The sequence below is a fragment of the Polypterus senegalus genome, chromosome 6, assembly GCF_016835505.1.
Source record: "Polypterus senegalus isolate Bchr_013 chromosome 6, ASM1683550v1, whole genome shotgun sequence".
NCBI classification, from domain to species: domain Eukaryota; kingdom Metazoa; phylum Chordata; class Cladistia; order Polypteriformes; family Polypteridae; genus Polypterus; species Polypterus senegalus.
In genome coordinates, this window is record NC_053159.1 from 68,456,118 (window position 1) to 68,479,105 (window position 22,988).

Genomic DNA, 22,988 nt, shown 5'->3' on the forward strand with positions numbered 1-22,988 from the left:
TAAAAGCTATCGATGTAATAGTTTTATTGAGAGAATTTCCTTAAACCATAAGTGATCTGTTATCTCTTTCATAAACTCCTAGAAGACTATTTCTTGATAAAGCATTTTAGCCAAGCAAGCGTGTATCATTTAAAAACCCTGACTTTGCTGTAAAGACTATTACTTAATTGCCTACTTCTTCTTTTGGCTGCTCCCGTTAGGGGTTGCCACAGTGGATTATCTTATCATTATTCCAACCTGCTATATCCTAACTACAGGGTCATGGGGGGTCTGCTGGAGCCAATCTCAGCCAACACAGGGCGCAAGACAGGAAATAACCCCTGGACAAGGCACACGCACATACACTAGGGACAATTTAGGATCGCCAATATCTTTCTTAAACAGTTTAATTGAAATGGGCACACAGTGTGAGTAACATTTTATTGATGTTTGAAAGAGTGGCTTTCTTCAGATGATATTGCCTAGGAGGTAGGATTTTTCTTCCATTTATACAGTTCTGATTACTCCCTAGGTGTTGTGTGATTTCAATGCCCCAGCTACCAGTTGGGTGAAGAGAAAGGTGGTTCTCTCTACTTTTCCAAGGTGGGAAAAGAGAGCTTATTTTTTCACTTTGAACAGATTGTGTAAAAAAATCTTAAGGTATTAGCAAATGTTAAACATAAGTATACAGGTATCTTGTGTCCATTCTAAAAAAGTAGGTAGTTTTTGTTTTTCTGCAATTGAATACAAATGGAAAAAATTATTTTGAGTTCATTGCTAAGTTTAGCTCATCAAAATATACATTTTTACGATTGTAACTCTCTTCAAATTGAATAATTGTATGTGCTTTTTTAATGGTTTTCAAATTAGACAGTTCCAGTGAGTTATCCTGCAACAATCAATTTTACATTTTAAAAAATGCAACAGTATTTCTTTTTGTGCATTTCATATTTTTAGAACGGAAATATCTAACCATGAAGGAATGTCTTTTGCAGATGTAAACTTACTGGATATTAAATTTGTTGCCTGGCACAGACCCAAAAAAATGTATATATATATTTTTTTTAATTTCAACGCTTCCTCAGTAGTAACCCTAAAACAATCTTTCTTTTTGCTGAAGAATTCTGAAATTCAGAATATAAAGGAGTTTCTGGGTGGTAAATATTTGATTTCAAGCACTTATCCCTTAGTCAACGATGTGAAGGACACTGAAATGTTTAGATTTCTCCTGACTGCAGACTAATTCTGAAAGAGATTAAATGTAGTTGTTACTGTAGGTTCTGATAATGTTTTTATATAGAACACCATTCCTAAATTTATAATAAAAAAAAAGATGGAGGCAGCTTGCAATATGGCAAAAATGTTTCCCTGTTACAAGACTTACACAGTAAAATTGGACTCAAAACCCCACAAAAATTCTAAAGAATGTTGTGTTTATAAATTATAAAATGTTGATGCTTTTCTGCATCATTTTCAGAGACCTGGAAACTTGGGGAATTATGTGAGGAAATGTTAGGATTTTTTTTTTTTTGAAAAGTCTGCATTAAAGCTGGAATGCAGGCTTCTGTTAATGTTTACTGTATGTATGGCAAATCTTGGTTTTTAGGCTGGTGAAGAATACATCAGATCTTTGCCAGGTACCACCTCCCCAAATTTCAAGGCTATAGCTTCATAGTGCATAAAATGTTACAATGGGTACCTTTTTAATGAAATAATTGTTTGAAAATGGAGTGAACCCTCAGGTTTACAAATCAAGGAGCTAATGTGTTTTATGGATTTGGTTTATCAATTATTTTTAATTATCTTCCTCCAAACGAAATTGAGTGCCATGCCTAAAGCAATGGGATTTGAGGTTAAAAAGGGCTATATACTTCCTTTTTATTTTTCATTTGGTTTAAGATCTCACATATTACCCCAGTGCCTTGTGGTTTTTTTTTAAATGCAGAGCAGCAGATTCTAGCCCATTGTGCAGCAGAAACTCCTGCAACTTTCCATTTGGTAATGGTCTATCTGACATCTCCTTGATTGTGAGAACACAACTGTCAATGGCAGTTACAGCAAAAAGAGTTCTTCTGAAGTATAACACCTTGATAGTTTTTGCTTAACGATATGCTTTGCTCTGCCTTCAGTGTTAGTGTTTTTGAGCTTGTACTTGGGTGTTCCATATGGTGATGCACAGCTGTACTGTGTGATCTGATTGCAAATAAACTGAGCATGCCTAAACCAGTGCTGGGCCTGAACGACAGTAGGGGTGTGTGTGTGTATAGAACAGCCTAATTCCACACTGATCACTCTCAGCTCTTGTTTGCTTTTGCGGCTGTAATCAGAGACGTTTTAAGTCATTAGCTGTCCAGTGTTCATTTTGAAAGCTGAAGACCGGGGGCCATACATTTCGATGGCAAAGGCCTAGCTGAGGAAATAAGTGTCCCCTTGCATGGATGGGACAGGGGAGCACAGACATGAAAGTGATGCAGAAAACTTCCTTGAATCATTTTTAAATAACTTTTCTGGACAATCTTATTTCAGTATCCATCATGCAAGTGGGCAAGCATTTATACAGCTATGCTCCAGCCATGAAAATGAGTGTACCCCAGTGAATGTGAGTGAAAGCCACAGTAAACATGATTGTGATTTAACAGACTTTCTATAACATTTTAAAATGCATTTTGAAGAATTTTAGCTGTTCTGTATTCATTTTGTAAGCCACAGACTTACAGGTACAGGCATTTCTGCCACTGTTCTGTGGCAGTGGAAACAGGTGTCCCTCCCAATAGATAGGGCACATTGGAGAAAAAGGTGACAACACTTTCCTAGACTGTGGTGTGGGTTTTTTTTTTTAATTACATAAAATAGGTTTATTTCAATGTTGTCCAGTGTTCATTTTGTAAACACTAGATCATTTCTGTAACGAAGGGTCAGCTGTGGAAGGGAGTCTCCTTATAATGGACACATTAAATATGAAATTGATACAGACTGTCTATTCTTTTGAAAATGTATATTTTAACAGTTTTAGCTATACAGTATGACATGCAGTGTGAATTTTGGGACCTTGTATACACACGTTTTTTTCTCTTGTAAATTATGTCCAGTCAATTCAGTTTGCCACAGATACACTCCAATCAAATCTAGACACATTTCAAAGATAACTAAAGCAAACAGGATGCTCTTGACCTCCGGAGTTTCAGTGTATAGAGTCTGAATATACTGTACTTTGATTTTTAATACATTGGCTAAACTTTCTGATCTTCTTCTTTCGGCTGCTCCCGACAGGAGTCGCCAGAGCACATCATTTTTCTTCCATATCTTTCTGTCCTCTGCATCTTGTTCTGTTACACCCATTACCTGCATGTCCTCTCTCACCACATCCATAAACCTTCTCTTAGGCCTTCCTCTTTTTCTCTTGCTTGGCAGATCTATCCTTACCCAGCATTTCTCCTCTGTACATGTGCAAACCAACGCAATCTCGCCTCTCTGACTGTCTCCCAACCTGAGCTGACCCTCTAATGTACTCATTTCTAATCCTGTCCATCTTCATCACACCCAATGCAAATCTTAGCATCTTTAACTCTGCCACCTCCAGCTCTGTTTCCTGCTTTCTGGTCAGTGCCACCGTCTCCAACCCATATAACATAGCTTTTCTCACTACCGTCATGTAGACCTTCCTTTTCACTCTTGCTGATATCCGTCTGTCACAAATCACTCCTGACACTCTTCTCCACCCTGCCTGCACTCTCTTTTTCACCTTTCTTCCACAATCCCCATTACTCTGTACTTTTGATCCCAAGTATTTAAACTCATCCACCTTCACCAACTCTACTCCTTGCATCCTCACCATTTCACTGACCTCCCTCTCATTTATACACATGTATTCTGTCTTGCTCCTACTGACCTTGATTCTTCTCCTCTCTAGGGCATATCTCCACCTCTCCAGCGTCTCCTCAATCTGCTCCTTACTATCGCTACAGATCATAAAGTCATCAGCAAACATCATAGTCCACGGCGACTCCTGTCTAATCTCGTCTGTCAACCTGTCCATCACCATTGCAAATAAGAAAGGGCTCAGAGCCCATCCCTGATGTAATCCCATCTCCGCCTTGAATGCATCCGTCACTCCTACCCCAGACCTCACCACAGTCGCACTTCCCTCGTACATATCCTGTACAACTCTTACATACCACTCTGCCACTCCCGACTTCCTCATACAATACCACAACTCCTCTCGATGCACCCTGTCATATGCTTTCTCCAGGTCCATAAAGACGCAATGCAACTCCTTCTGGCCTTCTCCATCAACACTCTCAGAGCAAGCATCACATCTGTGGTGCTCTTTCTTGCCATGAAACCATACTGCTGCTCACTAATCATCACCTCACTTCTTAACCTAGCTTCCATGACTCTTTCCCATAACTTCATACTGTGGCTCATCAATTTTTATCCCCCTGTAGTTACTACAGACCTGCACATCCCCCTTATTCTTAAATATCGGCACCAGTACACTTTTTGTCAACTCCTCTGGCATCTTCTCACTTTCCAAGATTCTATTAAACAATCTGGTTAAAAACTCCACTACCATCTCTCCTAAACACCTCCATGCTTCCACAGGTATGTCTTCTGGACCAACGGCTTTTCCATTCTTCATCCTCTTCATAGCTGTCCTTATTTCCTCCTTGTTAATCCATTGCACTTCCCGATTCACTATCTCTACATCATCCAACCTCTTCTCTCTCTCGTTCTCTTCATTCAGCAGCCTCTCAAAGTACTCTTTCCACCTGCTTAACACACTCTTCTCGCTTGTGAGTACATTTCCATCTTTATCCTTTATCACCCTAACCTGTGGCACATCTTTCCCAGCTTGGTCCCTCTGTCTAGTCAATCGGTACAGGTCCTTTTCACCCTCCTTACTGTCCAGCCTGTCATACAACTCCTCATATGGTTTTTCTTTAGTCTTCGCCACCTCTCTCTTCACCTTGCGCCTTATCTCCTTGTACTCTTGTCTACTTTCTGCATCTCCCTGACTATCCCACTTCTTCTTTGCCATCCTCTTCCTCTGTATACTTTCCTGTACTTCTCCATTCCACCACCAGATTTCCTTTTCCTCCTTCCTCTGTCCAGATGTCACACCAAGCAACCCTCTTGCTGTCACCTTTACTGCATCTACTGCAGATTCCCAACTCTCTGGTAATTCTTCACTACCACCCAGTGCCTGTCTCACCATCTCCCTAAACTCAACCCTGCAGTCTTCCTTTTTCAGCTTCCACCATTTGATCCTCGACTCTGCCCTCACTCTTTTCCTTTTCTTGATCTCCAACATCATCCTACAGACCACCATCCTATGCTGCTTGACTACACTTTCCCCTGCCACTACTTTGCAGTCTTCAATCTCCTTCAGGTTGACTCTTCTGCATAGGATATAGTCTACTTGTGTGCATCTTCCTCCAGTCTTTTACGTCACCCTGTGTTCCTCCCTCTTCTTAAAATACGTATTCACCACAGCCATGTCCATCCTTTTGGCAAAATCCACTATCCTCTGACCTTCTTCATTCCTCTCCTTGACACCGACCCCTCGTCTCGTCTGTTCCCTTCACCAACATGAAATCCGCTCCAATCACCACTTTCTGTCCCTTGGGTACACTGTTCATCACTTCATCCAACTCACTCTAAAAATCTTCTTTCTCATCCATTGCACACCTAACTTGTGGGGCATATGCACTAAAAACATTCATCATCGCACCTCCAATTTCCAGCTTTATAATCATTACTCTGTCTGACAGTCTTTTCACCTCCAGGACACTCTTGACATACTGTTCCTTCAGAATAACCCCTACTCCATTTCCCCTCCTATCTACACCATGATAAAACAATTTGAATCCACCTTCGATCCACCTGGCCTTACTCCCCTTCCATTTAGTCTCTTGCATGCACAATCTATCAACCTTCCTTCTCTCCATCATATCAACTAACTCTCTCCCCTTACCAGTCACACTGCCAACATTCAAAGTTCCTTCCCTCAGTTCCACTCTCTTTACCTCTCCTCTTGTCTCCAGACACGTCGTCTTCTTCTTCAGCCAACAGTAGCCCAATTTCCGCTAGCATCCTGTTAACTAACGGTACTGGTAGCGGTCGTTGTTAACCCAGGGATCGACTGATCTGGTATGGAACTTTCTGATAATATGTTCTTATTTTGTCAATTTTAATTAAAATTACATCTACACCAAATTGTGCAGAAAGTGTGTGAATACTTTTAAGAATCCACTGTAAGACATAACATGCAGCAGCAAAATGGGTGGAATTGTTGCACCACAGTGCTAGGTTATATTTTCAAATAAGTTTTCTTGTGTGACACTGAGATGTTTCCCATACTATAGTTTGGTTTCCTCTTGGAACACTTATTTTTCCCACCATCTAAAGGCATGCTTTTAGATTGATTAGTGACAGAAAATTATCACAGTTTACATAAGATTATGTGTGTGTTTGTCACTTTGCCTTGCAGAAAACTAGTGCTACAACAAAAACTGATTCTAGTGTTGCATCCATTGATGCAGGCATAGGGCTAATAATCTTGACTAGAGAAAAGTGGGCCCTGAAAAGCAGATGAATGAAAACTAAATTTTAAAATATATTTTATTTAAAGTATATGTATACTGTACTCTGAATTTTTGAATATAGTTCACTATTTAAAGTTCTTACTGATTTTGATTGTTTCATATTTATTTGTAGCATTTCAGATACATGAAGTAATGACCTGTAAAGATAAGGAAAAGCAGAAGATTGAAAGTAAGTTTTACTTTAATGTAAATATACTACAATAACTGAATATATTGTAACAGTGCTACATATGGTGACAGTGTATATATTTTATGCCTATTCGTAATTAAGCAGTGTCTAAATCATTCATATAATTTATCTGCATTTGCATAACATTCAGAAAATAACTATGTAGCATAAATGGGGGTAGGGGGTGATGGTATCATTAACTTTTAATACCTCAATCTCGATCATGCACCCTTCTTAAAGAAAAAAATGAGGTGCTTCTACCAGTGAACTTGCTGCTATTTTCCCCAAAGTTTTATCTTCTAGTGTTGCAGAGAAAAAGAATTACATTAAAGAACTGAAAACCAAGCTTGAAATCCTGGATCAAGAAATTGGTGAAAGGCAGAAATGTCTTGCGCATTACAAAGATGATTATAAAAGGTAACCGTAAATTGCAAAATACAGTCGCAGTGATAACTTTACCTTCATTATTTTTCATGTTGTATGGGGATGGGTCATTAAAGTAAAATTTCTGGTGTGATAGTTTCAGCAAATTTACCATTTTCATAACTTGCTAAAATCATTAAATCTCAATTATTTCAAACTACAGTTTTATTGCTTTTAATATTTATAACACTTTTGTTATTTTGCAATATCCTATATTTAAGATAAAGATTCTGTAGTTATTGTTTTAAACTCAAAATATGTGTTGTGAAATTTAACAGGTAATTTAATATGTCTTGGAAAGAGGCTTTATATGCAGTAGCTTCTGTTCTTAAAAGTTATTGGAGCATACTGAAACTATTTTTAATAATAGCACTTGTACTGTTAAGTTGGAATGCTTAAAACACTTGTATCAATTTCTCATTTACCATTGTTTTCTAAAGTACTTGAGAAACAGTTTCATAGCTTTTATCTCGCCTTATTAATTACAACTTATTAAAGAGTTTCATTGTGCCTTTACACTTGTTCATGATATAGAAACAGTGTTAACGTGTGGTGATGATAATCTAATGTCTTCTAATGAAGGAACTGCTACAGTTGTGTAGTTGGATTTAAATTTAATGTATGGTGATGAAAAATATGCTGATATACTTAATCAGTGCTCAAACTAAAAACGGATCTATAAATTAACAGATATTTAAAAACTGAACTATATGGCTCAGCTAAAGTGTAATAATTAATGCTGATTGAAATGCCAGCAAGCAGAACACCTCAAACTAAGACTAATTACAGTCCTCTCAGATGTACAAAATTTGTAGCAGCACTCTTAAAATACACTGCCAGACATGTGAGGAGATGTAGGCTAATGTTATTAGGTGGATTCAGAAGGTGCTGGGGTTGCTTGGAATATTAATCCGGTGGACTCTTTACAAAGGATCCAAAAAGACACTATGGGAATCTCAATCATCTGTCAGTTTTTTTTCTACTCGTCGCACACTACTTTGGATTACAGATTCATCTGGAAGTGTGTGCTCTCATGTGCATGCTTCTCCATTTCATGTTGATTGGATATGTCTTTGTCTGGGGAGTGTTCCTAATCACTTCAAATCCTCACGCTAGAACTGGCACTTGGTAGGACAAAACTTTACATTTCTTTCAGAGGGCTATTAAAACAGATTTTCATTTCATACATTCATTCTCATCTGCCCATGCTATACTGGACTGTGTTGGATGTTGTTAGTGTTGGTTTACGGTGTAGTGTGCATAAATTATCACCATCAGGGTACTGGTTAGGGCTTTTGCTTATGCATCTTTGTAATATTGTTCTTTTCATTATCTGATTCATTCTTTTTTCATTGACCTATTTGTCAGTGTCACGGTGTGCATGGTCGGTCAAGGCTTGGTGTGTTCCTGGGGTCCCCACATTAAAATAAACACACCGCTGTCTTCGGATGGTGTGAATCATGGCATTCCTGTGACTGCTACACATTAACCTACTGGCTAAAGAAACTATGAATCTCATCTCAAACTCTTATATTGAAATATTTGTATCTCTTAAATGATTACTGTGTATTGATTTAAAGTCTTTTTTTTAATAAAAACCTTGTATTATTTAGAACATTATCCAACCCGCTATACCCTAAACAGGTTCAAGGAGGTCAGCTGGAGCCAATCCCAGCCAACACAGGGCGCAAGGCAGGAACAAATCCCCGGGCTGGGCATACACACACTAGGGACAATTTTAGGATCGTCAATGCCCCTAACCTGCATGTCTTTGGACTGCAGGAGGAAACTGGAGCACCCAGAGGAAACCCACACAGACATGGGGAGAACATGCAAACTCCACGCAGGGAGGACCCGGGAAGCGAATAGAATCCTAAGAACATTGTGTTCTGTTCACACTTTTGGCTCAAACTTTGCCACCTAGTAGTCCATTTTAGATATTTAAGTTTGTTCAATCAACCTTTCTTAGAAATTAGTTTAGTGTAGTTCCAGATGCAGGGTGCCATCAGTTCTTTCATGTTAAGCCTCGGGATGTTATGCCTAAATTTGTCATTCTATTATTGTAAATTTTTTTCCAGATTTTCATCTACCGCAGGTAACTGATTGATTTATGCATGAATGTATTTCTGTGTTGTTTTAGTACTGAAAGCACCTTTTGTGTGTTTGTAGTTTTACAACCAAAAATAAAAGTTTTGATATTAAAGCATCACTCTGGGCTAGAAACTGGTTTATTGAAGTTATTGTTTGCTATCTGTCTAGCTCTGCAAAGATGCACAATCACAAGGGCAGAATATTGCTAGACCTATTTTTGGAATTTATTAGCCTAGGGTAATTTGGATCACAAGGGACATCGGCCTGGGAATGAACACTCATAATGCAACCATGACTGTACTTCTAAGATTATAGATTATTCATGTAATAATCATTAATTCCATTTGGAGCAAGATTTTTTTGGGATGCATGCTGCTTATAAAACAAGGAAACAAAGAGAAAAGTGCACCCAGACAAGGAGCCTCGTGTATAAGATCATGCATAGAATTCACACTAACACATGGAGTATGATCAAAAATCCAGATGCATAAAACTGTGTATGCCAAGTTCCATGCACTTTCCCCTGTATAAACCCTGTGAATTACAGCTCCACCCTGACTCTTCCATAATTTTGCATATATAAATATGCAAATCAATATAAATTGCCCCTTCTGATCAGTGGTTTATTAAGAGAATGGCAAAAGCATGGTTAGGGGGACTTCAGCAAATGTAAAATGAACATCCTGCTAAGTGAAGTGGAGGCATGGGAAAACATACTACAGTATTTGGCAGCATAAGTAGTGGCACAAGCAATAAAAGGAAAATGATGCTGTTGTACAGTGTTACGGAGGCACTCCAAAGTTCAGGTTCAGAAAGTTGCACAGTGCCCAAAATAATAATAAAACAAAAAAGTGGTCAGACATCAAAGTTGCTGCATTTTTTGATTAGACACTTATTGGTATTTTACCAGTGGTTGAGGGAGAGTCTGACATCACAAATTCACAAAGGTGAATTTTAATTTTTTTTTTGCTTACCATTATCCATGCATGTGTAAATAATTTGCATGTTTAATAAGACAAACAAGCAAGCAGCAAGTATTAATGTTTATTCTGTTCCAGGCACAATTACAAAAGCTGATCCCCAGGCTGGGAGCTTGACTCCACATGATGATGGTGATGATGATGAGTTGTGTGCAGCAGCAGCACCACCATCATCATCTTCGGGCACTGACTGCTCAAACACCCCTGCCTCAGCAAGCACTATGTGACCATCTGGACATGTGATGACAGATGCTGTTCTGGAATCACAAAATGAATTAGTGGATGCTGTAAGAGATTTAGCCAATGAACTTTGGAATATAAAGGCAGTACTATGTAATATTGACTGGAAATCAAATGAATGGTTTTTTAAAAAAAATAAATGCTGCATCTGCTTACCTGTGTTTACATTCTTCTAATTACATTCAATTGAATTTGTTATGCTGTCAGACTTGGCTGATCAGTTGGTGGGTCAGGTATGGGAGGTATTTTCTGCAAAAAATAAAATCAAAATGCAGTCTCTTTTTCAGTGTCATTTTCAAAGTCTGCGTGCAAGAATGGTTCAAATATTAAAATTAAATAACTCCTTTTGCAATTTCATTTTCAGCCTGAACCGCAATGAAGCTGCAAAAATGAAAAGTAAAATGCATTTCCACTTTGCATTTTCAAGTTCTCCATATGCAAATAGTGCAGATCAATGGCCTTTGTACCTCGATTCCCCACAATTCTTGTCCTTCGTAGCTGTAAAGCCACTTTGATCAATATAATACTTTTCACTTTAACTGTGTTTAATTTGCGCGATTTTGATCTTTTCAACCTACACAGTGAAGCCGTGTCACAAAATCCGAAGGCCATGCAGAATTGTTATTCTGAAGTAATTAATGTGCAGTTTAATTGCAATATTTAACATGACAGAAATTAGCCTTATGTTGTAATTTACATTTATTTACACTGAAATAGAAAAGGCACACTTTGTATTTTTTTAGTATTACAGTGTAGCGTCAACACAGAGTTCCACAATGGCATCTTTGAGATTACTTGCTATCCTTAAAATGACTGCTTGCCTTTTGCTGCACTAGTTTGAAAAGCATTGGCGACTGTGCATGGTTGCCATTTTAATAGGCACTCTTGCTATTGATGATACAATGCCTGCTCAATCTTTTGATGACTCATCCCTAATTGATGTAATTTGTCCCGTGCCGGTGCATAGCCCTCCCTTCAAAGTCACTATCCCCAGCAGCCAGTTCCAGCCCCTTGCATTGGCGCACAAACTCGTTAAAATGGCTGGGCGGTCTTCTCTCCTGCTTTAGTCATAAAGCCAGTGTTGAGGGGACATCAGCAGGGTTTGGGAGTGCAGTGTTGTCAGATGGTGCAGCAGAGATGTTAAGTGCTGTGCTGTTCAGTGCGGCAGGTGTGCTCAATATAGGTCAGTTGTAGGCAAACAGGTGAACGCCCTGGTGTGGAGATGCAGATGTACTGGTTTCTTTTTAATTTTAGTTTACTGAACTGGCACTGCAACCCTGAACTCTGAACCCATTAACAGCTCTGTTTAGTGTACTCCCAGATGGGCTTAAAGTGGAGAAGGACAAAAAAACTGTATTTGTCTTTACTATACTAGTAGCACTCAAACATACCTTGCTCAACTGAAGAATCCCACCCCACACTTTTACGTCAGTGGGTATCTGATGTTCTATACTACTTAAAATTGGGGAAAAAAATCTAATTCTCAATTAGAGGATCTGCTCTTAACTTTTTATAAATGTGGCAGGATCTAATCAATAACAGTTTAGAATAAGCTTCCTTTTCGGGTAAATGGATATCGTTCATTTCTTGTTCCTTTTAACATAGAGTAGTATTTTGTTATTGGCTCTTCTCTCATTCTCTTGGGTGGGGGTTGAATTTTGCTTTGCCTAGTTAAGTTTGGCTTGATTGTATGGAATGTTATCTGCTTCTAAATAAAATAAAAAAAAAAATCAGTCTGGTTTCCATGGGATGTGCTTTACTGAGACAGCATTTCTCATAGTCCAATAAGATTGTATTGTGTATGGATGCAGAGGAATACTCTGTGCTGGCATTGCTAGATCTTACAGTTGCTTTTGATGCTGTTGATCAGTATTTCCTGATTTAGAGATTTCAGAGGAGTGTTGGCATATCTGGATATGAAGCAGCTGTAGTGCCAGCCAAGAAAAATGTGCAGTGCAACATCTATACATATTTCATGCATGCTTGGCTACCAAAAGATGGTGTTTGCGATTCATTTGGTTATGATAACTTGCTTAATTTTATGTCATACTGTATACATTTAAATCCATTTATTAGGACATTTTATTAGTTGCAGGTCACTTACCATTTTTAAAAACATTTTGTAGTGTATTTCCTGGTTATATTGAGTGTATACTTTCTATATAAAGACATGTTTTCCACTTTCTCTGAACACTTGCATTATCTTGTTCCCCAACCCAAAGCCTTTCAATAGGAAGTACAATGTGGAACTGGTAGTCTAAATGGATCAGTATCTATAATTTAATCATTCACTTGTTTATTGGCAACAGATTAGAACCAGGCAGTTTTGGTCTGAATATATGATTGACAAATCAGCATATTATTTACCAGTTGTAGATGAAGAGCGTCTTTTCTGCATATGATAAAGGCAGGACATTCCTTTGTATCTGTGGGACATAAATATGGCAGATGGCAGTAATGACAGCACAGTTTGCTATCAAAATGATCAGTGTGAGAACCAATTAAAGTAGAGTCGGACGCAAAACATGCAGACCCATTACACTGACCTAGCCTGGGATTTGAACATTGTTTTTTTTTTTTTTTTGCTTTTTTTAAATTTAGTGGCTTTATTTATGTGTAGTAATGAGTGAACATTGAGGAATTTGCTTCACCATGAGTTTGGCAAAATCATAAAACTGTTGGCAATATTTGCCAAACTCTGTAAAATGCATTCAAGTCAATTAGGAAGAAGGTCCCATACTTGTTTTGAGTGTAGTGCAATTGTTTTTTGTGGCCAAATATTTAATATGAGCTGTGAGGCAGCTGTGTCAACCACTGTGCCTCAAACAACAAATGGAACAAATATCTCAAAATACAACCAATGTTAACAAACCAACAAGTAAATAAAATATAGATTTGTGCACTCATGGAATTCCTCTCTTGGTGCACACATTATTAATGCCAAAAAGCATTCCATTCCGTTAATCCAAGTCCCATCTCCGGTGCAGCTGAATGTTTTTTTTTGTTTTGTTTTTTTTATCTGTGTAGCTATTCACATTTTATTCCTCCATTAAGAAGACAAATGCCTTGTAAATAATAATTTTGTTCTTATTTCAAAGTGTTTGCTGTGTGTTGTGATGAGTAGTGGGGGAGGGCGTCTTTAAGACTTGTTTTGTATGGCTAAAGCACATGGCTAATTACGTACGCTGATTAGCAATGGCAAGCTGGACTACCAGAGCACAGAAATCTATGTTTTACTTTTTTTTTTTTATTTTGCTAGCAGTCCAGGTATCCAGCGATGTATGGTCTGTAGCTGGTGCCTTATTTAGGGCCCCATGATTTCCGCAATGTGCAAAACACAGACGGAATCACACAATTAACGCTTAAAAATAGAGTTTAGATTTAAAAACATAAATTTGCGGAATTTAGGGACTGAAGGGGTGACAGTTACAAAACTTCCCAATTAAACGATTGAATAATCTGTAGATCTGTCATTCAGTCTATTTTCTAGTTTGTTGTTTTTGAAGAGAACGCAATTCTTGTAGAAATACAGTTGGGCATTTGTCTGTTTATGTGTGTTGTGTGTTATATGTTTTCTCGTTAATACTAGAATTACCAAAGCCCACGAAAAAACTTGTAAATCCGGCCCACCTTAAATCGCTTCACACCTCTCTGTCAGTATTTTTCATATCTATACTAATAAAAGGCAAAGCCCTCACTGACTGACTCGTCACTAATTCTCCAACTTCTCGTGTAGGTAGAAGGCTGAAATTTGGCCTTATGGGGAAGCTGTCAGGACCATAAAAATACTTTGTTGTAATGAAAATTTCGTTGTAAAGATATTCGTTATAACTTAATTTTACGTGTGTGTATGTGTGTGTGTGTGTGTGTATATATATATATATATATATATATATATATATATATATATATATATATATATATATATACACACACTAGCAAAATACCCGAGCTTCAGCGGTGAAGTACTGCATTCAAATTTTGATTAAGAAGAAAATTTAACCTTTTTAAACTGTGGGACAATATGCCAATAATTATTTGTTAAGGATCTCTTTGTATAAACCTCTAATGAAGAATAAAAACCTTACACAACGTTTTCCCTTGCCCGGACGCGGGTCACCGGGGCCCCCCTCTGGAGCCAGGCCTGGAGGTGGGGCTCGATGGCGAGCGCCTGGTGGCCGGGCCTGCACCCATGGGGCTCGGCCGGGCACAGCCCGAAGAGGTAACGTGGGTCCTCCTCCCCATGGGCTCACCACCTATGGGAGGGGCCAAGGAGGTTGGGTGCAGTGTGAGTTGGGTGGTGGCAAGGCGGGACCTTGGCGGTCTGATCCTCGCTACAGAAACTGGCTCTTGGGACGTGGAATGTCACCTCTGAAGGGGAAGGAGCCTGAGCTAGTGCGCGAGGTCGAGAGGTTCCGGCTAGATATAGTCGGACTCACCTCGACGCACAGCTTGGACTCTGGAACCAATCTCCTTGAGAGGGGCTGGACTCTCTACCACTCTGGAGTTGCCCCCGGTGAGAGGCGCCGAGCAGGTGTGGGCATACTTATTGCCCCCACTGGAGCCTGTGCATTGGGGTTTACCCCGGTGGACGAGAGGGTGGCCTCCCTCCGCCTTCGGGTGGGGGGAAGGGTCCTGACTGTTGTTTGTGCGTATGCCAACAGCAGTTTGGAGTATCCACCCTTTTGGAGTCTCTGAGGGGTTGCTAGAGGGCATACCTTCTGGGATTCCCTGCTTTGCTGGGAGACTTCAATGCTCACGGGCAATGACAGTGAGACCTGGAAGGGCGTGATTGGGAGGAATGGCCCCGATCTGAACCCGAGCGTGTTTTGTTATTGACTTCTGTGCTCGCCATGGATTGTCCATAACGAACACCATGTTCAAGCATAAGGGTGTTCATATGTGCACTTGGCACCAGGACACCCTAGGCCTCAGGTCGATGATCGACTTTGTGGTCGTGGTCGCCGGACTTGCGCCATATGTCTTGGACACTCGGGTGAAGAGAGGGGCGGAGCTGTCAACTGATCACCACCTGGTGGTGAGTTGGCTTCATGGTGGGGAAGATGCCGGTCAGACCTGGTAGGCCCAAACGTGTTGTGAGGGTCTGCTGGGAACGGCTGGCAGAGTCCCCTGTCAGAAGTAGCTTCAACTCCCACCTCCGCAGAACTTCAACCACGCCCCGAGGGAGGTGGGGACATTGAGTCCAATGGGCCATGTTCCGTGCCTCTATTGTTGAGGCGGCTGACCGGAGCTGTGGCCGCAAGGTGGTCGGTGCCTGTCGTGGCGGCAATCCCCAACCCGCTGGTGGACACCGCGTGAGGGATGCCCAAGCTGAAGAAGGAGTCCTATAGGACTTTTTGTCCTGTGGGTCTCTGGAGGCAGCTGATAGGTACCGCAGGCCAAGCGAACGCGGCTTCGTTGTTGCTGAGGCAAAACTCGGGCATGGGAGGAGTTTGGAGAGGCCATGGAGAACACTTTCGGACGGCTTCGAGGAGATTCTGGTCCACCGTCCGCGCCTCAGGAGGGGAAGCAGTGCAGTGTCAACACCGTGATATGGTGGGATGGTGCGCTGCTGACCTCACTGACGACGTGGGTCGGTGGGAGGAGTACTTCAAGACCTCCTCAATCCCACTAACATGCCTTCCACGAGGAAGCAGAGCCTGGGGACTCTGAGGTGGGCTCTCCCATCTCTGGGACTGAAGTCACCGAGGTGGTCAAAACTCCTTGGTGGCAGGGCCCCGGGTGGATGAGATACCGAGTTCCTTAAGGCTCTGGATGTTGTAGGACTGTCTTGGTTGACACGCCTCTGCAACATCGCATGGACATCGGGACAGTGCCTCTGGATTGGCAGACCGGGTGGTGGTCCCTCTTTAAAAGGGGACCGGAGGGTGTGTTCCAACTATAGAGGGATCACACCTCAGCCTCCCTGGAAAAGTCTATTCGGGGTTCTGGAGAGGAGGGTCCGCCGGATAGTCAACCTCGGATTCAGGAGGAACAGTGTGGTTTTCGCCCTGGTCGCTGAACAGTGGACCAGCTCTTCACCCTTAGCAGAGTCCTGAGGGTGCATGGGAGTTTGCCCGACCGGTCTACATGTGTTTTGTGGACTTGGAAAAGGCATTCGACCGTGTCCCTCGGGAATCCTGTGGGGGTGCTCCGGGAGTATGGGGTACCGGACCCCTGATAAGAGCTGTTCGGTCTCTGTACAACCGTGTCAGAGCTTGGTCCGCATTGCCGCAGTAAGTCGAGCCCGCTTCCAGTGAGAGTTGGACTCGCCAGGGCTGCCCTTTGTCACCATTCTGTTCATAACTTTATGGACAGAATTTCTAGGCGCAGCCAGGGTGTTGAAGGGGTCCGTTTGGTGGACTCAGGATTGGGTCACTGCTTTTGCAGATGATGTTGTCCTGTTTGCTTCATCAGGCCGTGATCTTCAGCTCTCTGGATCGGTTCGCAGCTGAGTGTGAAGCGGCTGGGATGAGAATCAGCACCTCCAAATCCGAGAGCATGGTCCTCAGCCGAAAAGGGTGGAGTGCCCTCTCAGGGTTGGGGAGAGATCCTGCCCCAAGTGGAGGAGTTCAAGTATCTCGGGGTCTTGTTCACGAGTGAGGGAAAGAATGGAGCGTGAGATCGACAGGCGGATCGGTGCGGCATCCGCAGTGATGCGGCTCTGCATCGGTCTGTCGTGGTGAAAAGGAGCTGAGCCGTAAGGCAAAGCTCTCAATTTACCAGTCGATCTACGCTCCTACCCTCACCTATGGTCATGAGCTATGGGTAGTGACCAAAGAACGAGATCGCTAATACAAGCGCTGAAATGAGTTTCCTCCGCAGGGTGTCTGGGCTTTCCCTTAAAGATAGGGTGAGAAGCTCAGTCATCCGGGAGGGGCTCAGAGTAGAGCCGCTGCTCCTCCGCATCAAGAGGAGTCAGATGAGGTGGCTCGGGCATCTGATCAGGATGCCTCCTGGACGCCTCCCTGGTGAGGTGTTCCGGCACGCCCAACCGGGAGGAGGCCCCGGGAAGACCCAGGACACGCTGGAGGGACTATGTCTCCGGCTGGCCTGGGAACGCCTTTGGGATTCTCCCGAAGAGCTGGAAGAAGTGGCCGGGAGAGGGAAGTCTGGGCCTCTGCTTGCTGCTGCCCCGCACCCACTCGGATAAGCGGAAGAGGATGGATGGATGGATGGATACCAAGCTGTGCGCTGAGCTTACTCTTGAGCATGTAACTTACAGTTGGCCATGTGAACAGTAATCTTATCTCAAATCTCACAGCTTGGATTGCTGCTGTCATAATCGGTTTGAGTTTCATGGTTTGTTTCAATTACGACAGTATTTGCAGGATTTGTTGTGTTGAAGTGACATTTGGCATCTGTCAAGCGTTGTAAGCACACAACTGGTTTCATCGATAAAATCACATCCAGCTTTTGAGAGTTTAAACATTCATAAACATCAAAGTGTCCACTACTGAAATAGTCACCTGTGAATCTAAGATGTTTAAGAGGCATTGGCAGTTGTCGAAGGTGTAAAATATTTGGCCATTTCGGTACACTTGAAAGCGACAACCGAACAATTTCAGCGGCAGCCATCAACTCACATGCAGAACCCTAGGTGAAGGGCTTAAGCATTTCACTCTTCTAGTGCTCCTGTGTAGTATAATTATCTCCTGTACCGTCATCAGTCCACACCTTGAACCTGTCCCAGTCATTCAATACATAAGACAGAATGTTCCTCCGGATATCAAGAGTGAGCCTGATATGGCCGTGCAATATGTAACAAAGAGAATGGAAAAGGTAGGTGGTATTTCCGGGCATGGAAACCACTCGGTAAGTGACAGTTCTTTGATCGATAGAATTTCTTGAAGATGGGCCCATAAGTAACAAAGACTGTTGAAAAGTTCAATATGGCAGCCGACAGTGGCATCATACTACCAAAATAAGCACGTACATTGGTTTCAGTTAGTGGAGGGAAGCCGCCTACCAAATTTCGAGAAGATGGGGCCATAAATAAGAGAGTTCAACATGGCGGACGTTGTTGACCGTTATGACCATTACGCGTAGAATTTAGAAATGAAACCTGCTTAACTTTTGTAAGTAAGCTGTAAGGAATGAGCCTTGCAAATTTCAGCCTTCTACCTATACGGGAAGTTGGAGAATTAGTGATGTTGGAAAATTCAATATGGCGGCTGACAGTGGCGCCATACCACGAAATAAGCACGTACATTGGTTTCAGTTAGCAAAGGGAAGCCACCTACCAAATTTCGTGAAGATGGGGCCGTAAATAAGAAAGTTCAACATGGCGGACGTTGTTGACCGTTATGACCGTTACGCGGACAATTTCGAAATGAAACCTGCTTAACTTTTGTAAGTAAGCTGTAAGGAATGAGCCTGCCAAATTTCAGCTTTCTACCTACGCGGGAACTTGGAGAATTAGTGATAAGTGAGTCGGTGAGTGAGTGAGTAAGTCAGTGAGGGCTTTGCCTTTTATTAGTATAGATATATGTACAGTATATGTGTATATGTATATGTGTGTGTGTGTGTGTGTGTGTGTGTATATGTGTATATATATATATATATATATATATATATATATATATATATATATGAAAATGGGAATGGATGGTGATATTAACTTCCTGTTTGTGGCACATTAGTATATGTGAGGGGGAAAACTTCTGAAGATGGGTGGTGACCATGGTGGCCATTTTGAAGTCGGCCATTTTGGATCCAACTTTTGTTTTTTCAATAGGAAGAGGGTCATGTGACACATCAAACTTATTGGGAATTTCACAAGAAAAACAATGGTGTGCTTGGTTTTAATGTAATGAAATATAATAATCTAGGTGCAAATTCAGAAAATAAGGTAATCAGCCCATAATAAGTGGAATTGAAAAAAAAAAGCAGGTCCATTTGGGCTCAGAATTAAAAGACAGAGTGAAAAACAAAGTAGAGCTTCATAAAGATGTTCAAAAACGTTGGCGCTATACACATGCAGAGCAGGTTAGAGATTGTGAAAGCAGTGGAAGTCAAAAGGCTAAAAAAAAAAAACAGCGTGATACAAATGCAGAGAAAGTTAAAGAATATTAGTAGGAAAATTAGAAAGTATCAAAAAAAAAAGAAAGTAAAGATCACATTTGCGCAAACAAACAGAAATTATTACTCATAAAAGGGAAAACAATCACCACGGACCAGGTGTCATTGGAAAAAAAAGCAGGACAAAGAAAGGTCAGAAATAGAAGACAGAGTGGAAAACAAAGTAAAACATCATGAAGAGGTTAAAAACAAGGGGGGCAAACACATGCAGAGCAGGTTATAGATAATGAAAGCAGTGGAATTCAAAAGACTCAAAAAAAAATGTAGGCGCAAAACACATGCAGAGCAAGATACAGAATATATATAGTAATAGAGAATTGCCGGACTTGGCCCAGGTGTCCTTTAGAGAGATAGTGTGCACCCCTAAGGTGGCGCGGGAGGAGATTCCAGACCAGACAGGTAGGAATAGGTGGGTCACGGTCGCAAGGCGTAAGGTAAAGGGTGCACACTGTCCGGGGCATCAACCCCAGAATTAGAAGTGTCTAACCGTTATCATGTCCTGGCGGAGCTGGACGGTGACTCTGATAATTCTGAGGTGGTAGGCAGGGTTGAGGAGCCCCAACGGGCTACCTCAAAACCAGTTCCCAAAAAGAGAGAGGTAGTGATAGTTGGGGACTCAATCATTAGGAGGATTGAAGCGCAGGTGTGCTCCAGAGAGAGAGTCTCGTGACGGTGTGTTGCCTTCCGGGAGCACAGGTGGGAGACCTCCTGGAAGGGTGGATAGGCTCTTGGCCAGAGCGGGGGTGGATCCAGTTGTCATTGTCCACGTTGGAACAAATGACATACATAAGGGTAGTCTGTCAGTTCTGCGATCCAAATTCAAAGAGTTAGGTACCAAGCTGAGGAGCAGAACTGACAAGGTAGTCTTCTCCGAAGTTCTGCCTGTGCCACGCGCCAGTCCAGGTAAGATTGAGGAGATTAGAAGGCTTACGCGTGGCTCAAATCTTGGTGCAGGGTAGAAGGGTATAGGTTTATGGGGCATTGGGACTCCTTTTGGAACAGATGGGACCTGTTCCGCCGTGACGGGTTACATCTGAACCGGAGGGGCACCAATGTATTGGGGAGGCGTATGTGTAGGCTAGTCGAGGATTGTTTAAACTAGGGAATGGGGGGGCAGGGAGTTTAGGACAGGCCAGATTTAGATCTATACATGGAAGAACAAACAATGGTGTAGAAATAAAAATGCATAGTAATGTAAATTTTAAGCAAACACGTAAAGATAGAAGGATTAACACATTAAAAATAGCTTGCCTTAATGCTAGAAGTATCAAAAATAAGGTAAGTGAGTTGGAGTTGTATGTAGCAGAGCACAATTATGATATTATAGCAATAACGGAAACCTGGCTAAATAACAAAGATGGGGATGAGTGTAACATAGAGGGATACACATTTTTAGGAAGGATAGACAGAACAGAAAAGGAGGTGGGGTTGCTGTTTATGCCAAACAGGAATTAAATGTAAGTCATCTTCAGTTGGATGATGAGCCCCATCTTAGTGAGGACATGTGGCTTCGCCTGGAAAATATTAGGGAAAAGGTCTCATTTTAGGAGTGTGTTATAGACCACCCAATTCAGACAGTAATTTCAACACACATCTTTTAGTAATATCAAAAGGCAAGTTTACAGGGGATATTATAGTCATGGGGACTTTAATTATCCAAATATTAACTGGGATAACCTTACAGATGGAGGAGCACAAGAGCAGGAGTTTTTAGAAGTAATCAGCGACTGTTTTTAACACAGCATGTTAAAGCACCAACAAGGGGTGAAGCCTATCTGGATTTAGTATTCTGTAATAATCAGGATAGAATTGAGGGTGTAGAGGTGATTGAACCACTAGGGTCAAGTGACCATAATGTAATACAATTCTCAGTATTTTGTAAGAGTACAGATGCAAAGACTAAAATTGTTAAGTTGAACTTTAGTAGGGCTAATTTTGAGCAGATGCGACAAAGTCTAAGTAGGATAGACTGGGATAAGCTTTTAAATGTGGAGACAGTCGAGGAGCAGTGGAACAGGTTTAAAATGTTTTACATGTAATGCAGGACAGATACATACCTAAATTTGGAAGTAATAGGAAACTAAAAAATCTCCACGATGGATTAATAAAGATTTAAAAAGAAGTTGCAAAGGAAAAACTGCTGTATAAGGCATATAAGACTAATGACTGCAAAGAGAACCGTAGCGTATGAGAACATGAGGGCAACCATTAAGAAGGATATCAGAGAGGCTAAAAGACAGTTGGAGAGGAATATAGCAGATAAGGCGAAAGAAGACCCCAAGAGATTCTTTCAGTATTTTAGTAGTAAAAGAACAGTTAAGGAGGAGGTCAAGTTCATCAGGAATAGTAAAGGGAATTAAAAGATACAGACAATGAAATAGCAGATGCCCTAAACTTACATTTTTCTGAGGTGTTTACAAGTGAGCAAGTGGATAACCTGCCAGAGGTAAACACAACTACTAAGGAGGTACTGAGGGATTTGGAAATTGTAGAGGGAGAAGTGCTGCTCAGATTAAATAAGATGAAATCAAACAAATCACCAGGCCCAGATAATATTTATCCTCGTGTTCTTAAGGAGGCTAGTGAGTACATATATAAACCCTTGACACACATTTTTAGGAAGTCACTGTGCACTGGAGAGATTCCAAAGGACTGGAAAATGGCAAATATCATCCCATTATATAAAAAGGGTGACAGGGCAGATCCAAGCAACTATAGGCCAGTAAGCTTAACAAGCATCACAGGAAAATTAATGGAAGGAATTATTAAGGATAAGATTGAGCAACACATGACAAGGACAGGAGTTATTCTGAACAGTCAGCATGGGTTCAGAAGGGGAGGTCGTGTTTTACTAACATGTTGGAATTCTATGAGGAGGCAACAAAAGGATACGATCAAAGTGGAGCTTATGATATTATTTATCTGGACTTTCAGAAAGCATTTGATAAGGTGCCACATGAGAGGTTGGGCATCAAGTTAAAAGAAGTGGGAATTCAGGGTGATGTTTTTAGATGGGTGCAGAATTGGCTCAGACACAGGAAGCAGAGGGTGATGGTGCGAGGAACCTCATCAGAACTGGCGATGTTAAGAGTGGTGTTCCACAGGGGTCAGTGCTAGGGCCGCTGCTATTTTTAATATATATAAATGATTTAGATAGGAATATAAGTAACAAGCTGGTTAAGTTTGCAGATGATACCAAGATAGGTGGATTAGCAGATAATTTGGAATCCGTTATATCATTACAGAAGGACTTGGATAGCATACAGGCTTGGGCAGATTTGTGGCAGATGAAATTTAATGTCAGTAAATGTAAAGTATTACACATAGGAAGTAAAAATATTAGGTTTGAATACACAATGGGCGGTCGAAAAATCGAGAGTACACCTTATGAGAAGGATTTAGGAGTCATAGTGGACTCCA

At 41.3% G+C, this 22,988-nt stretch overlaps 1 protein-coding gene across 4 annotated transcripts in view; it reads left to right on the top strand.

Moving 5' to 3' along the window:
* LOC120531139 (kinesin-related protein 4-like) overlaps positions 1 to 22,988 on the top strand; it is a 136,049-nt gene that overhangs the window by 6,089 nt on the left and 106,972 nt on the right. For all 4 annotated transcript variants that reach the window (XM_039756270.1, XM_039756273.1, XM_039756271.1 and 1 more), the window contains exons 2-3: positions 6,697 to 6,753; positions 7,044 to 7,170. In XM_039756270.1, coding sequence (XP_039612204.1) covers positions 6,697 to 6,753; positions 7,044 to 7,170 — 184 coding nt within the window. The remainder of the gene's footprint in view (positions 1 to 6,696; positions 6,754 to 7,043; positions 7,171 to 22,988) is intronic.